Source organism: Cebus imitator, unplaced genomic scaffold, assembly GCF_001604975.1.
Source record: "Cebus imitator isolate Cc_AM_T3 unplaced genomic scaffold, Cebus_imitator-1.0 Scaffold588, whole genome shotgun sequence".
NCBI classification, from domain to species: Eukaryota; Metazoa; Chordata; class Mammalia; order Primates; family Cebidae; genus Cebus; species Cebus imitator.
The window spans coordinates 227851-245201 of NW_016107903.1; the positions used below are offsets into that span (position 1 = coordinate 227851).

Below are 17351 nucleotides of genomic sequence, written 5' to 3' on the forward strand. Positions count from 1 at the left end.
GGCTTACTTTCCCCTCTCCTCCAACACATGAAGAGTTGACATGGAGGGGATAGTGGGAGACAATGAAGAGGAAATTGTAAGTGTCTGAATTTGTCACTTATGCTCTCCAGTTCACATAAACAAAAGCAGGCATTATATCTAAGTTTGGCTTTCTGCCATTCAGGTCTGTTTGTCCATCCCTCCACCCATCTGTCCATCCATCTGTCTATCCATCATCAAAAGTGTACTTCTCCAATGCTGGGCACTGAGAATACAGAAATGATGCAGCCTCCACATTCGCCACGTGGAAGTTCACTGTACAACTGTTCCATTGTTTAAGTGATGCCCTCCTGAAAAATAACTTGTTGCATTCTGTTCTGGCTTTCTTGTTAGTAAGAGGAAAACACACAGCGAAAATGATATTAATTTTATTGCATCGTTTTACTGACTAGAACGCCAGACTTATAGTGAATATACGTATAAAAATAACCAAATTCTTACAAATAATACTTTGCTGCTACAGTACTGAATAATTAGTGGAGGTTGCAATTATAATACAACTTTAAATAACATTCTCATAATGAGTTTAACACAATCAATCAGGGGCTAAGGTTTAAAGGTTTACAAAGAGAAATCCAGGACAATGCAAAAACTCCGAAAGTTCCTATTCCAGCTACATGCTTCATTTAACCATCAATCCAGCAACACAAAACATTAACAAAACTCAGAGCAACTCATGATGAAACAGTCATTCTCTTTTCAGGACAGGCCAAGGTTAATACAGAAAGGTAAATAAGTCAGATTAGTTTCCCAGGCAGAACTGATTCCATCCCACCCCTGGTATATCCCATCCTCCCCACCCAAGAAATCTGTAATGAGGTGTGTTAAGTGCATCAAAAAAAAAATCAGAATACGCAAATTCTCCAAAATGTTCTCTTTGAAAATGCCCAGGTGACAGAGCAAGTCTCAGACCTGTCTCTTTATAGACCTAAATGGTCCCCTTTGGTTTCATAGGTTTTTCTGTGACAGTTCACATCAGAAGTGATGGAGTGTAATGCTAATGAAGATACTTTAGTGCAACAAATTAATTGGCATTTAATACTTTAATGTTCCTACTATTTTAGTCAGTTCTCTTCCTTGGAGATTTGAGAAAAGAAAAAGAAAGAAAATATACTCAAAGGCAAACTCTACAAAAGTTTCCAGAAACATGCATGAGAACCTCAGACTGACACTTTGTCAAAGAGGAAATGAAATGTCCCTTCTCATCCCCACAAAATGTTTCAGATAGGAAAAAAAAATCTGATACTAAGGGTAATTTCAAGTAAAATGCAAAACACTGAAATACTGAACTGTACATTCTTCCTCTCTCCAAAGAAGTGCTGTAGTCTCAAAATTGGTGTGTTTTAGAACTATGGGTCCAAACCCTAGTTTTGGGTGTGTTAGGCAAAACTTAGCCAAGGGCAACAGGACTGGGCGGCTTCTCTCCTTCAGGCAAAGTTAAACCGGCTTACAGAACACCCGGGCACTTCACCAGGGGGCAAGGCAGTTTCATGCAGGCACCAAAAAGCCACGTGTGAGGGTGACCTGAAGGTGCCTGCTCTGGGAACTTTCACATCTGTATAGGTGTCATCCTTCAACAGCATGTTCTCAGGTAGCCATCCAGGCTAAGAGTCCAAAGATGCTGCCTTCTCCCTTGGGCCCACTTTAAGAGTTACCTCTTTAAGAACTCAATCGTCACATCTTAGTGTTTGACCTCAGATGCCATCAGCCAGCTTGAATGAACCACCTATCAGCAATTTTGACTCTAAATGATTTAGCTGCTTCTGAAAACATACTTCCTCTCAAAGGAGGAAGATGTGTTTAAGACGTTCTACCAAATATGTTCCCAATTCTGAAAACGCTTCAGAAAAATATGCTTCCACTATGTAGAAGCCATGGCCTTACCATGGGAACAAGGCCAGCAGCCCTCAGATGGATATGTCTGACATGTACGTATGTCAGAAACCCAGGTCCTCAACTTTCACTTCCTATAGCCAAAGCCACGTGCCAGCACAAACCAGCCACTATTTTCTTCATGACAAGTGTCTGAGAAATATATGTTAAAATCAAACTGAAAGGACATTTTCAAAAGGGTATTCAGCATTTTTTAAAATTTCATGTCATTAGTTACGCCTTAATAATAAGGTTCCTTAAGAAAAAAACCTTATTTTTAAGGTCCTTTCTCTCTTGCCGTCTTTGATATTTAAGGTACACAGGATGGTGAGCTGTGTGCCAAGACAGCGAGGCAGGGGACTACAGTGGGCAGAGCAGCAGGGGGAGTCAGGCAGATGAGGGTTTCAGTCCTGCCTCTACAAGGCAAGTTATTTACTCTCTCTGAATGTTTTTGTATCTGAGAACTGGGCACTTCCATGCCCACCTCTTGAGGGTGCTGTGAGGAGCCCTGCCCAGAGCCTGGTCATAGTAGGAGCATGCCAATTCATCCGCCTAAAGAAACAGACTTCAGGGCCTTAGGTTGGCTCAAGGGGCAGAGGAAAACACAATGGCAATAAGACCCTCTAAAGCTTAAACCAAACCACTGATGCCAGGAAGCCAGCCAGCCACCCTTCCCTGCTGTGGTGTGTTATGGGACACACAGGTGCCCCTGGGCCTGGCTCTTCTCTACAGAGGTTTAAGCATCTCTTGAGCAGGTACGCATCACTTTCCCCTTCCTCTCACCTTCCCCCAGCTGTGGGACATTGGTGCAGGACTGTGGCATCTGTGCACCCCAGTTGCAGGGGCTGCCGGGGCTGCCATGGAGCACTGTGTCTGGGCAGACAGCCTCGGCATGCCAGCTGTGCATCCAGACCTCTTCTGCTACCAGGTATTTCCCCTCGGCCCAGGCGGGACCCTTCTGCAGCTAGGAACCCCAAGCAGGCATGAGACTGGCCTCTCCCTTCCTCACTGGGTCACAGCCATGCATTACTCATGCCCCCTAAGAGCCTGAGGTGCCTTCCCCCCTGCCACACACCTCCTGGAAACTGTGGAGACCATGTGAACTCAACCTCGAGGGTGCCTCCTTTTTTTTCCAGTTAAAACAACAAAATAAAACACTCTTAATCCACTCCATACAGACGAAACCCATAAACGAGAAAGCATTCTGGGAACTCACAGGATAGCGTTTTCTGGACGTTGGGATTCTTCCCAAGAATGCTTTTGGGACCGAACACTTCATTTTGTAGAGCTGAAGGCTTCTGGCTCCAACAGAGGAGATGATTTGTCAGCTGCTATGTCAGCTGAAAGCGGCAGAAGTGTATGCCTGAGAATAGCCTCCCTACATGGCTCTTCCCACAGCTGCGGGTCCTGGGAATGAGCAGGGATGCTGCGGAAGGAGCCAAGAAGCCAAGTCTGTGAGCTCAGGTGAGCTGCAGGAGCTTGGAGCTCTCTAGTTAGGTGTGAGGCCCTGAGCCACAAAGGGCCATTGGGTCTACAGAAAGAGAAAGGCAAGGTCCAAGATTTCAAAAACGTGATGCTTTGAAATTTTAGGTTAGCCTCTAGTGACAAAAACAGCTCTTCTTTTATTTATCTCATGGATGAGAGCAATTTAACTACGAAAATGCGCCTCACCTGACCAGGGCTCTAGTTAGAGCAGGATGATGGTGAGTGATGGAAACCAGGGGACACAGGAGTTCGTGCTTAAAACCATCACGGCCAAGGATTATGCAAAGAGCAGGGATTACATATGCTGTGAAAAGATTAGAGGACCTTGAAGAAACAACCAACTCGGGGCAGAACTGTCCCCAATGGCTGCACCACTTCCAGGAATGTGTGTGCTGCGGGGCTCCGCTTCAGGCTGGAGACATGCTTTTACCTCTGTATTCCTCTCCCTTCATGCAAAACCTGGAGGCCCCAAAGCCGGCCAATAAACAGTTCCACAGGTGGCAATTAAAGACAATGAGTACTGGATGTCTTCCTGGCAGGACCCACGTCACAGGAGTAATAAATAAGACACATGAACTTCCTTCTCAAAAGTCAACTCGCAGATCCTCGACCAACCGGAAGTCTTCGGTTCTCCCACGCTGACTGGAAGCATAACTGTGTGTCTGGAGAGCGTTACACAGCCATATAAAGAGGTGCAAATGACTGGGTAAGAAAAAATAAGTGACTTCTTCAGCCGAGTAAACAGCTTTGCGTGGCTGAAAGTTTACACGGGATTTGTGGACGGGATTCTGGGGACAAAGTACTGCAGTAGCAGGTGAGCAAACACGTGTGGCTCCATCTCGGTTCCCTGTACTTCCTCAGGAATCCCCGCAGCTTCCCAAAGCACTGGCGATGCGGGAGCTCCAACTTGCTGATTCAGCCCATCCCTCTAATCACATCCAGCTGCAGGGGATCACCAGGCTGCTTTCCTGTAGTGCTGAAACCTGCATCCAGTTTGATTCTCCTTCATACACAGCTGCCTCTGGCCTCCACGGTGGTGGTCAGAGCCCCAGGCCCCACGCTGTGCCCTCATGGATGAAAATTACCCCCTGCCTGCAATCTGCCTCCCGAGCCTCCAGCTAAAACCAAATATCCGTTGTTTTGCCCTGATCCAGGCTTGTTTGAAAAAGTGAGATTTAACTGCAAAGAGATTTTAAACAAAAATCTTAAATAAAATTTAAGAACTTGACTTAAAAAAAACACATTGCAGTTGTGTGCTGTGCCTCACACATTTCATTTCCTCATTGTGAGGGTTGGCTTGGAAACTGTAGCATAAGACAATCGAGAAACATATTCAAACACCGTCCGTTCAACAGCAACATCTTCAGATTTAAGTGGTACGCTCATCCTCATCTGTTGTTTAGCACACAGGCACTGGGCACGAAAGTAACTAACAAGCTAGTATTTTGCGGCAAAGGAATCACCAAATTGCTGCTTAAGAAAGTGTCTCAGGAAAGGAAGCCTTCTTTCTGGAAGAGACTTGAAACAGATCCAAAAGGAAACCTCCCACCCAATTTACTAAAGTGCAAACGAAGGGAAAACCAGGTCCCTGCACTGATGCCTAGTGGTCTGCCCTGGCTACTAGCCACCCTGGTGCCAGTGCCGTGGTGCAGTCACTCAGACTCTCTTGGTACTGGCCCACATTCATGTTCACAGTAACAGCAAAGGTGCCGAATGAGCAGCCTGTGGTTCCACATCCACCTGTCCCCTCCACTGTGGTCACGCCCCGCATGCCTATCCCTCTTCCTGCCTGCCACTCAGCATGGCTCCAACAAATCCTGGGTATAGCCTCCTGGTGCAGTCCTCTGAGCCACAGAGGTCCCAGGCGACTGGCTTAGAGCAATGAGTCCCTCTCTCTCCTGGACTTAAAAGTAGTCTCTTCTTCTGCTTTCATCACTGATGAAAGATGGATTATACTGTCCGGGAAAAATGCAAGAATGCCGTGATCCTGGCAGTCCAGTGTAGGCTGGGTAGAGTCCGTTTCGTTCAAGTTCTGGATTCCTTACACTTGTGGGCTGGTTACCAAAGAGAAAAGAAGAAAAGTCAATTTATCATTCTTGGGTTTAAATTATAGTGTTAAATCCCAATGATTTTAGATCAATGTAGAAAAAGACCTGGCTTTATCCTGTATGGATGTGTTTCTACTGATTATTTCTAATGTTTTTTAAAGTATCTTTCTCTGTGGAGCGCAACCCACTTTAAATCCCTCCTGTCTTTGCCAGTATGCAGAAGGCAACTGATGCAAAGGAGGGAACTGACCTTTGTAGGGTCCTACGACCACCCTGTTGCGGGTGGAGTTAGGACCCCAAACCAGGAGGCCAACAGCAATCCTCAGGTTACCAGTTTGATCTCAAAGAAAGGTTCCTTTTAAATAAGAGGGTCTACTTTGAGGAGGCCCTCATAGTAGCACCAAGGTAAATGCTTTTTTGGCAGAAATAAAACATTAGATACTGTGTATCATAAGTGAGCCATAGGAGAGCCCAACATGGAAATCACCTGTACCACACCTGAGCCCACTGTGAGGAACAGCTAGTCTACCCAGGTGATAGCTTCATACCCTAAGCTTAGGCTCTGCCTCTACAGACTGCTCAGCCATTTTTTTTTTCTTTGAGACAGGGTCTTGCTGTGTTGCCCAGCCTGGAGTGCAATGGCACAAACACTATTCACTGTAGCCTTGACCTCCTGGGCTCAAGTGATCCTCCTGCTTTAGCCTCCTGAGTAGCTGGGACTACAGGGGTGCACCACCATGCCTTGCTAATTAAAAAAAATTTTTATAGAGACAGGGTCTCACCATGTTGCCCAGGCTGGTCTTGAACTCCTAGGCTCAAGCAATCCCCCCACCTTGGCCTCCCAAAGTGATTACAGGTATTATAGGCATGAGCCACGGTGCGTGGTTAGCCTGCTATCTTTTGAATAAAAATGGGGTTCATTTACATTCTTGACTATAACTCTTTAGCTAATGCCATGAAAACATGTGGTGAAGCCAGCTCCTATGATACCACAGGCCTGTTTGTTGCTAGTTATTGTAACATGCTGGGGCTGATGAGTCCCGAGCAAAGGATGTGAGTGTGGGGACATACCTGAGTAAAATACCTGCTCAGTTATGGCATCAGTTAGTAAAGGAAAAGGACTTTCCTGAGGAACCGAGAAACAAGGCCCTATGAAGAAACATCCATGGGAATATTTTCACTAGAGCTAAGTGGGTATCTCTGTTTATGTTTACCTTTTTCCTTATTTATAACTTTCTGTTCTTCCTCTAGATTCAAATTTTTCAAGAAAGAGTCTATGAAAATAAACACCTCCTTAGCATGAACAAACTTGCCCCTCCTATCCAAAGTCTGAATCCTCATGGTTAATTCCCATAGCAACCAGAGGGACTGTGGTTTCTGTAACAAGATTGCCGAGAACCATTAAGTCCCCACGGGCCAAGGTTTCACATTTATTACTGTTCCTCAAACGGCCCCACATGGCATGAGAAGTCACCTGACATCGTTTATTTTTCAGCTCAGATATGGCTGTTCATGTTTGCTTTATGGGTGATACAGTGGTGTGAAATGAGCTGGACAGTGCACAGGAATACAACACAGGTTAAATTCAGCGTGGGAGAGAAGCAGCAAGGGTTCAAGGTTGTCTCCTACCTTTCCAAATGAGGCAGTCCAGGGTGGATATAGCAAATTATTAAAGGCCTACTGAGTACACAATCTTTAAACCTCTCAGAAGTGCTTGTTGAGGACAACATTGAATTATTGTTCTCTTTATACCTTTTCCCCATGGTTTTTTGTTGTTGTTGTTTATTTTTGTTTTTTTGAGGTAGGATCTCACTCTGGTGCCCAGGCTGGAGTGTAGTGGTGGAATCTTGGCTCACTACTTAAGATTGCTCCCAAGGCCGGGCGCGGTGGCTCAAGCCTGTAATCCCAGCACTTTGGGAGGCCGAGGCGGGTGGATCACGAGGTCAAGAGATCGAGACCATCCTTGTCAACATGGTGAAACCCCGTCTCTACTAAAACTACAAAAAAATTAGCTGGGCATGGTGGTGCGTGCCTGTAATCCCAGCTACTCAGGAGGCTGAGGCAGGAGAATTGCCTGAACCCAGGAGGCGGAGGTTGCGGTGAGCCGAGATCGCGCCATTGCACTCCAGACTGGGTAACAAGAGCATAACTCCGTCTCAAAAAAAAAAAAAAAAAAAAAAAAAAAAGATTGCTCCCAGACTTAAGCAATCTTACCACCTCAGCCTCCCAAATAGCTGGAACGACAGGCGTGCACCACCACGCCAGGCTAATTTTTTGTAGAGATGAGCACAGTTTCTGTAAAAACATGGTTTTGCCATGTTGCCCAGGCTGCTCTCAAACTCCTGGACTCATGAGATCTGCCCACCTCGGTCTCCCAATGTGCTGAGATTACAGGTGTGAGCCACTGTGCCCAGCCACCAATCCCCTAGTTTTAAGCACCTAACCACACAAGGTAAGCATGGCAGACAGGAGATTCACATGAAAGGGCCCAAGGCTAAATATCACTAAATTCTTGCTCTACCTTTCAGTTTCCATTCCTCTAACTTAAAAGCAAGTTTAATAGCAAGAACGTTATTATAAATATGATGTGTTCTATGGAAATATCCTTCATACCTCAACAGCAATTCTGAGAAGTACCATGCAAATAGACTGTGAGTAAACTGAATAGTAAAATATGTAAATCAGGGGTTCATGCCACTACTCTTTGTAATGCCCTTAACTAACTGTAATGCTTTTACTACAACAAAACAGAATTCCTTTACTTCTCAGAGGAACCAGGGGCCCTGGGGTTGTCCCGACACAGGAATACACACCGAGTAGTACACATCCGTCATTTGAAGGAGGTTTTTGGTACTTCCATTCTCATGCATTTCAATAGCTTCTCGGCCCCATTCTTGGGAGCGAGGATTTTTGGGGTATTCAGCATATGGGGACATTTGGAAATCTCCACTTTTGAAGATGAGTTTGCTTATGTCATTTTTATTCTTTCTGTGGGAAACAAAAATATGTGTAAGGCTCAATTCTTTAAAGAAATGATATCTGTGAAATCACCAACTATTATTTTATAAGGTAAATTCAACTGAAAGCTATCATTGTATTTCTTTGTTACTGCCTAGTGAGAAGTGGTATTATTATTGATATTTGGTATTTGCCTACAACAAGTAAATATGCAGTTAAGTGTTAAAAAAGATACGAAGTCTTCCAATCTCAAAAGGCCAGATTATCAGGGGGTGAGGGGACAAAAACAGAGGCAATAGAGCAGATTTAGATTCTTCTGAAGGACAGAGATCACTGTGTCATGGAGGTGGCCAGGAAAACAAGGCTCATAAATTCACAGAATGCTGGAGCCAGAAGAGCCCTTAGACTCATTCTAGTCCAGTGGATCCCGAGCTGCCAAGCAACAAAACTTACATGGGGAGTCTGGGTCTCCCCCAGATTGACTGAATCAGAAGCTCTAGGGATGGGATGGTGCAGCTCCAGCTTAGTAAAGAGAACTGACTTGTCCCCTGGGTCATCTTTTGCTACTAGAAGGGTTGGAACTAGAATTCAGGCGTCCCAACTCCCCAGGCAGTGCTCTTTCTATCACACAAAGCAAATATTTCGCAAGTCACAAAAACAGAATGGTTTGTTTATGAAAAAGCCCACCTATTTATAGACCTATACAAATTCTCATTTCAGCAGGTTAGAGCAACGCTACTCATGAGATTTTACTGACTGTGAATAGTTGGAATCTGTGTTCTTCACCTCTCTAAGGGGCCCAGGATCAGAAATTTTAAATTATATTTGTCAGAGGATAATCTGAAGTTTTTTTTTTCTACTTCACTTAACCTATATACAAGCTTTCTAGGGAAGGCATAAAGTGACTCAGGGTCATAAAAGCAAATATCCAGTAGGTGGCTAGGCGCTGGCTCATTGTGGAAGTTGGGAACAGACCTGCCACTGTGTTGCTTCCTGGTGGGTGGGTACCCAGGCTCAGATGATGACATACTCATGCACAACTACCTTCTCTTCTCAAGAGCCAGCAGGCACAGGCTCCTCCCCCAATGGGAACACCACACGGTACAGAACATGCAGCAAATATGAGACTTCTGTCCCCTGAGCACTCAGGTCATGTCCTTCTAGGTACCCACGCGTAATCTCATCCCCTGAAGTTTATTTCCACTCATATGGCTTTTCTTTTGACGATTTGATGGCAATTTGGAAAATGACAGGCAAAGGCTATATCATAAGGCCTGCATTCCTGGTTGGGCAGTTAAGGCAAATTACTCTTTGCCACCTTTTATGAGACAGAGGATATCTTAAAATGTCCTTCATGTCAACGGGAGAAAAGATAACTGGCTAATTTGGGAGGTTCCCCCCATCTGTTACATCTAGATAATTCCTGCCATTATCATCATCTGAGTCAGAGGTCATAATTTTCCCTTATCTGAATAGATCATCACAGAGAAGGGGAATCAATTTCCTTCTTTCCCTACCTTTTCCAGTAGAAACTCAATCTTAGTGGCTTCCAGGAAGCCTAGAGCCAGGCTTACCGCTCATCCTACATTGCTGCTACAACCTCTCTACTGCAAAAATATTTCATCTTTCTTTCTTTGTCTGCTTCTCTTTCTCTCTGTATGTAGCTTTACTGAAAAACAGTTCACATACTATGCAATTCACTCATTTAATGGTTTTTGGCATATTCAGACTTGTGCAACCATCATCACAATTTTAGAACAGTTTTATCATCCCAAGAAGAAACCCCATACCCCTCAGCCACCAACTTCCAATTCTCCCCTTTTCCCCACCAGCCTAGCCCTAGACAACCATTAATCTACTGCCAACTCTATTAGATTTGCCTATTTCAGATAGGTCATATAAACAGAGTCGCACAATACGTGGTCTTTTGGGACTGGCTTGTTTCACTTAGTGTATTTTCAAGGTTCACCCATGTTATAGCATGTATCAGTGCTTTATTCATTTTATGCATGAATAATATTCCATTGTATAAATAGATCATATTTTGTTTATCCATTGACAAACTGGTAGAGTTTTCACCTTTTGGCTATTATGAATAATGTTGCTGTGAACACTAATGTAAAGTTTTTGAGTGAGTATACCTTTTCACTTCTTTTGATATACCTAAGAGTGGAAGTGCTGGGTCCAATGGTAACTCTGTCTTTAACTTTCAGACTCTTTCAAAGCGGCTGCACCATTTTACATTCCCACCAGCAGTGCACAGGGATTCTAATTTTTCCACATCCTCACCAATGATGCTTTCTATTTTCTGTGTTTTGGTTTTGTTTTCTTTTTCTGAGACAGAGTCTGGCTCAGAGGCTGGAGTGCAGTGGCATGATCTCGGCTCACTAGAACCTCCACCTCCGGGGTTCATGTGATTCTCTTCTCAGCCTCCCAAGTAGCTGAGATTACAGGTGTGCACCACCATGCCTGGATAATTTTTTAAATTTTTGGTACAGATGGGGTTTCACTGTGTTGGCCAGGCTGGTCTTGAACTCCTGACCTGAAGTGATCTACCCACCTAGGCCTCCCAAAGTGTAGGGATTACAGCCTGAGCCACTGTGCCGGGCCACTATTTTCTGGGTTTTGTTTTTAATAGTTATCTTAGTAAGCGTGAAGTGGTGTTTCATGGTGGTTTTGATTTGCATGTCCTAGGTGAGTAATAATGTTGATTATCCTTTTGCATGTGCTATGATTGGGATATGGTTTGTCCCCACCCAGTCTCATGCTGAAATTTAATCCTCAGTGTGGAGGTGCTGGGGGTGGGGCCTACAGGGAAGTGTTTGGGCCATGAGGGTAGATGTCTCATGAAAGGACTAATGCCTTTCCTGGGAGAGCTGGTTGTTAAGATGAGCCTGATATGTCTCCTCCAGCCCCTTACCTCTTGCTTCCTTTCTCATCAGGCGGCTCCCTTCATCTTCCCCCAGGAGTGGAAGCAGCCTGAGGCCCTCATCAGATATTGATGCCCAATCTCAAGCTTTCCAGCCATCAGAATCATGAGCCAAATGAAACTTTTTCTTTATAAATTACCCAGTGATACGTCCCCACCCAAATCTCATCTTGAATTCCAATGTGTTGTGGGAGTGAGCTGGTGGGAGGTGGCTGAACCATGGGGGTGAGTCTTTCACATGCTATTCTCATGATAGTAAATGAATCTCATGAGATCTGATGGTTCTATGGGGGGTTCCCCTGCACAAGCTCTCTCTTCGTCTGCTGCTATTCATGTAAGACGTGACTTGCTCCACCTTGCTTTCCACCATGATGGTGAGGCTTCCCCAGCCACATGGAACTGTAAGTCCATTAAACCTCTTTCTGTTGCAGACTGCCTAGTCTCGGGTATGTCTTTATCAGCAGTGTGAAAATGCAGTAATACACCCAGCCTCAGGTATTCCTTTACAGCAACACAAATGGACTAAGACAATATGCTTACTGGCCATTTGTGTATCTTCTTTGAAGAAATGTCTATTCAAGCTTTTGTCCATTTTAAAAATTAGGTTGTTGTAAGAGTTCTTTCTACATTCTAGTACAAGTCCCTTACTAGACATATAATTTGCAAGTATTTTCTCATGTAATACATATTTGCAAATATGGGAGTCTATTCACTTTTTTGATAGTATCCTTTGGAGTACAAAAGTTTTTAATTCTGATGAAGCCCAATTTATTTCTTTTTTCTTTTCCTGCTTGTGCTTTTGGCTATTATTTTATTATAAAGAAAATAAAGTTTCATTTACTCTTCTTCTTTTTTCTCATAGGCATCAACTATCGTAAATTCCCTTTCTCCTTTTTTTAAAATGGGTTAGTCACACATTATGATTTAATACTGTGAACCATCTCAAGTATTCTGTAAAAGAATAAAAACTGATCCTTGTATAGTCCAGGCAAAGAAACAGGATTGGAATCTGAGCTCTCATCACTTACCTGCAACAGGTAACGATCAGTGCGATGCCTAGGATGAGCAGGAGCCCACCTCCCGCTGCTGCGATCACCACAGTGATAAGTTGATAGGCTAAATGGGAAACAAAAAAGCAGATTGGCTGGAGGTAATGAAGGAAGGAGTGAGTTCTCAAGAATGGTCTCCCCTGACTCTACAGTCAATCACCCTCCCTTGAGGGGTGCCTCGCCTACCACTTCCCATTCTCTGGCAATGGATCCTCAATGGCTATCTCTAAGGCTCTTTGTATTTAGAAAGGTTCCTCCCCCTCCTTTTTTTTTGAGATGGAGTCTCACTCTGTCACCCAGGCTGGAATGCAGGGATCTCAGATCATTGCAACCTCTGCCTCCAGGGTTCAAGCGATTCTCCTGCTTCAGCCACCCGAGTAGCTGGGATTACAGGTGCATGCCACCACACCAGGCTGATTTTTTGTATTTTCAGTAGAGACAGGGTTTCACTGTGTTAGCAAGGATGGTATCGATCTCCTGACCTTGTGATCCGCCCGCCTTGGCCTCCCAAAGTGCTGGGATTACAGATGTGAGCCATCTCTCCCGGCCAAAAAGTTCCCCTTTTAAAGCCACTCCTGGGATAGTGGCTCCTAACTTCTACCTGTGCACCAGTCCCTGATGATGCTTTCACTAACCCATGGCAAAAAGAGAAAAATAAATGTGAATTATGAGTTTTTCAAAAACGTAATTTGTTCCTTTTTGATCACTGTTCCATAATCTAAGATTTTTGTCCTTTCTACTTTTCTTTCTCACTTAAGATGGACCGTTTATCATGTGTAAATTATGTCTCAGTAAATCTAATTTTTATAAAAGTAGCGGAAGAGCCCAGGAGACTGAGACTGCAGTAAGCTGAGATCACACCACTGCACTCCAGTGTGGGTGACACAGGCTAAAAAAATTAAATTAAAAAGTGATGGAGATAACACAGAATCTTTCCTCGGCCACTTCCCACTCTTTGGTGTTAATTTTTTTAGTTCATGGTGATAGTAGATATAGAAATTATTGATCCAGTTCTAGATTCTTACTTGATAAAACAAAAAGAAGGCAACCCTAGGTTAGACTCCCCAATTTTATAAAGAACATTACTGATCAGTTAAGTCCAGAGTCTGGAAATCACTGCATCAACCATGCTAGAAACTGAGCACCTCCTCAACAAATACACATTGAATTGAATTACCAGAAATTATCAGTGATTTAAGCAAGTACATATCATATGTAGGAAGCAATATTAAAAGCTTTGTTTTTATATCTATGTATTTCTGGAAAAAATCATATTCTCAATAAATTCTATTAAATATTCTAATTTTTTGGTTTCTGAAATATAATGAACATTGTGTTCTTTGATTGTAAGATCCAAGATGAAATGCCAGTAGCCAGATTCTTGATAGTAATTAAAATTGGAACTGTGCTCTCTAGGCCCTTGTCCTCATAAACAAGGACAAGGCACAGGGTGACACCCTCCTCCCCTCCTCATCAAGCTCCTAGAGCACTAGGTGCTGATTGAGAGTGAAGGCAGGCAGCTGGCAGACTGTGGGCAAACACAAGCCATGCAGCACTTTACCTATCCTTTTACATAAATAAATAGCACAGAAAGCTGACTATTGTGCGAAACCATCAGTGTTAGGATACAAACCCCTCAGTATTAAGATACACAGGAAACAAAGCCAAGCCATGGAATAAACACATTCTCTTCTTCACCTCACAGGTATTTGAAAGTTTCTTTTTTAACAAAAGTGAGGACAGAAAACACACCTCTTGAATTTATCCACTTTTCTTCATCTGCCCCAACACGGCTCTGACCTACCATCATTGTCTGGACAACTGCAACTGCTTCCCAATGCAGCCTCCTGTGCCCAGTCTTGTCCACTCTCTACAGAAAGGAAATCTGATCTTGCCATTTCCCTGCTTTAAAAAACCCTCCATGGCTCCCTTTTTTCCTAAAAACCAAAGTCTAGCTCCTGCTTATTCTTCCACACTGTTAAATTTTGTTAACAAGCATCCATTTTAGAAGTGACCCTTGCAAGTGGCTGCAGATATAGTAGGTTCCTGTTTGAAACAAGCAGGTTTGTCTAAAAAGAGACACAGATGGTGTAGATCAGTGCTTCTCAAACTCTCTGTGGTCAAGGACCAGTTTTTTTGCTTTTTAAATTTTTATAGAGTCTGCCTCCATCGCTCAGGCTGGAATGCAATGGTGTCATCTCAGCTCACCGCAACCTCTTCCTCCTAGGTTCAAGTGATTCTTGTGCCTCAGCCTCCTAAGTAGCTGGGATTACAGGCACACATAACCATGCCCAGCTAATTTTTTTGGTACTTTTAGTAGAGGTGGGGTTTTTCTATGTTGGCCCAGCTGGTCAAGAACTCCTGGCCTCCAGTGATCCACCCACCTTGGCCTCCCAAACTGCTGGGATTACAGGTGTGAGCCACCACACCTGGCCTGAGAACCAGTTTTTGATTGTTTGTGCTTCTAGATTTTTTTTTTTTTTTTTTTTTTTTAGACAGGCCTCACTATGTTGCCCACGCTGGAGTGCAGTGGCACAATCACAGTTCACTGCAGCCTTGAATTCCTGGGCTCAAGCAATCCTCCTGCCAAGTATCTGGGACCAAGCATTTAGCAATTTTTTTTGTAGGGACGGGGTATCACTATGTTGTCCAGGCTGGTCTTGAACTCCTGGCCTCAAGTGATCCTCCCATCTCAGCTTTCCAAAGTGCTGGGATTACAGATGTGAGTCACTGCACCCAATCTGGATATTCTTTTTAAATAAAGAAAATAACGTCTCATGTGCTCTTCCCCTCATCTGTCCCCACAGCACCAACTATCATAAATTTCCCTTTCTCTTTTTTTTTTTAAGGAGTTGACTGTGGACTGACATATTTGTAAAATATAACAAAACTCTTTTTCAGGGCTCCCATGCTTGAGTGTCACAGTTATGTCAGGTTAATATAAACATTCCTAAGTTTCAGCTTCTGTGTTATCTTGCCACGGTCCACTAACAGTTCACACAGTAAACCACAAGCTGAGTAGCAGTGACATAGGCTAGGACTTCCTGAATTCCCATCTACATCCCAGTCATCCCTAAGCCTTGTTAAAACTCAGATTCCTGGTCCCTGCTCCAAGAGATTTGTTTCAGTCGTTCTGGGTAGGGACTCAGAACCTGCACTTGTAGAGGCTTTTATGGAATGGTGATCTGCCAGCCAGTGGACCAGACCATGGTAGCACTGGTGTAGAAAGGGCACAGGAGAGGAAAGAGCACTGGGCTGAAAGCCAGGAGACCACCCAGCACACGAGCAGAGAGAAAGACCCCGGGAGGGAACTCGACAAAATGTTTGCACAAGTTAGCAGTGCCTTGGGTAATGTGGATAACTTGCTTTCTTCTTTGTGCTTTTCTGTATTTTCCAAATTTTATTTACATATTTACACACACACACCCCTCCCCGAAATCTTGACATTATGTGTATATATACATACATATTTTTTAGAGTACATTTGAGGTTCTTGGCAGCCATATCACTGTAAACTTGTACTATCCCCCACAGATCTTCTTAAAATCATTCTACATCTGATCTTTTCGGGTTAAGTACTGATTTTAGATTTATGATGATGTAGAAGTGCATGGATTTGAATAAATGCCAACTGAAGTGTTTACTAGCTTCAGAGGTGCTCCATTTAAGTGAGACAGAGGCAGTGAATGTCATCTTAGGCTTGTCTGTCCTATCTTTTCTAGTTTGAAAAGATTTTGTGGAATGAAGAACTTGGAATGCTTACTCGTACTTTCTTCTTGGCATTTGCTGACATTTCAGTCTCTCTCAAGCAATGGATCCATATTTCCCTTATTCTTCACAGCTTCACATTGTTGTCATCACTGTCAGCATCTTTCATCAAACCAGCGGCACATTCTGAGTCTTAGCCTTTCATCGGAGCCATATTTGTCTATGCTTATATGCTTCTTTGGATGGGATCTACTAGACTATCTGCTTAGCCAACCCCCTTCTGAGAACTGTGCACCCGCTTCCGGCTACCTCCTTCCATCTGTAGCTGGCTGTGGGCACACTCAGACATGTAACACCATCCCCTGACACAGCTGGCTGGTCCTGGAATAAAGTCATCATCCAAACTGGATCAGTTAGTTACCTCCCAAGAATTTGGGACAGGGTCTTCACTTTCACAATTGCTGAGCTAGTGACCTCCCCACCCCCAACCAAGAGCTGTTTGGTGACCTTGTTTTCCATCATGGTGTCTGGAAGGAGAGAGGCTGCTTGCAGATACACAGCAAAGAGCAGAGACGAGACATGAGGATGAAGCCATGGCAACACGTGCTCTCACAGGAAGCCCCTCGCTACCCACAGCTGCTCAGGTTCCTTCCCCCACTTCCTTGGCTTCTGCCACTTCTGATGCCAGGATCCTTCCAATAAACTCTCTTTGTTGCTTAGGCTAGGTAAGCTCACTTACTCCAGGAGAACCTTAGCCCACCTTCCTTCAACATTCTTGAACATATTACAGAACTTTCTAGGTAGCCACATTAGCTTTTATCTTAAAATTTCAGTTTCTCTCCATATTTTTCCTCAGTGAGCTCACTTGTGATTTATAGTTAGAATTTTGCCTTTTATTTTTTAATCTCTTCTTGAGACAGGGTCTTGCTCTGTCACTCAGGCTGCAGTGCAGTGGCATGATCACAACTCACTGCAGCCTCAACCTCCCTGGCTCAAGTGATCCTTCCACCTCAGCTTCTGGAGTAACTGGGACACTAAGCGCAATTCACCATGCCTGGCTGACTTTTTTTTTTTTTGGCAGAGATGAGGTCTTGCTATGTTGTCCAGGTTGGTCTCAAATTTCTGGGCTCAATCAATCCTCCCTCCTCAGCCTTCTAAAGTGCTGGGATTACAAGTGTGAGCCACTGCACCCAGACAAATTTTGCCTTTAAAATCTTTCCACTCCTCTTCCATCTCTGTTTACAGCATTCTTACTTTCCCCTG

At 43.9% G+C, this 17351-nt stretch overlaps 1 protein-coding gene across 3 annotated transcripts in view; it reads right to left on the reverse strand.

Annotated features, from left to right (window-relative positions):
* Positions 1 to 391: 391 nt before the first annotated feature.
* The window catches only part of HEG1 (heart development protein with EGF like domains 1), an 87518-nt gene continuing 70558 nt past the window's right edge, over positions 392 to 17351 (reverse strand). For 2 of the 3 annotated variants that reach the window (XM_017516442.2, XM_037734215.1), the window contains 3 exons: positions 12360 to 12447; positions 8258 to 8432; positions 392 to 5450 (listed from right to left, as the gene is read on the reverse strand). In XM_017516442.2, the coding sequence (XP_017371931.1) occupies positions 5301 to 5450; positions 8258 to 8432; positions 12360 to 12447 (413 nt within the window). In that variant the 3' untranslated portion in view covers positions 392 to 5300. The remainder of the gene's footprint in view (positions 5451 to 8257; positions 8433 to 12359; positions 12448 to 17351) is intronic. The other variant, XM_017516443.2, reaches the window with a different exon arrangement.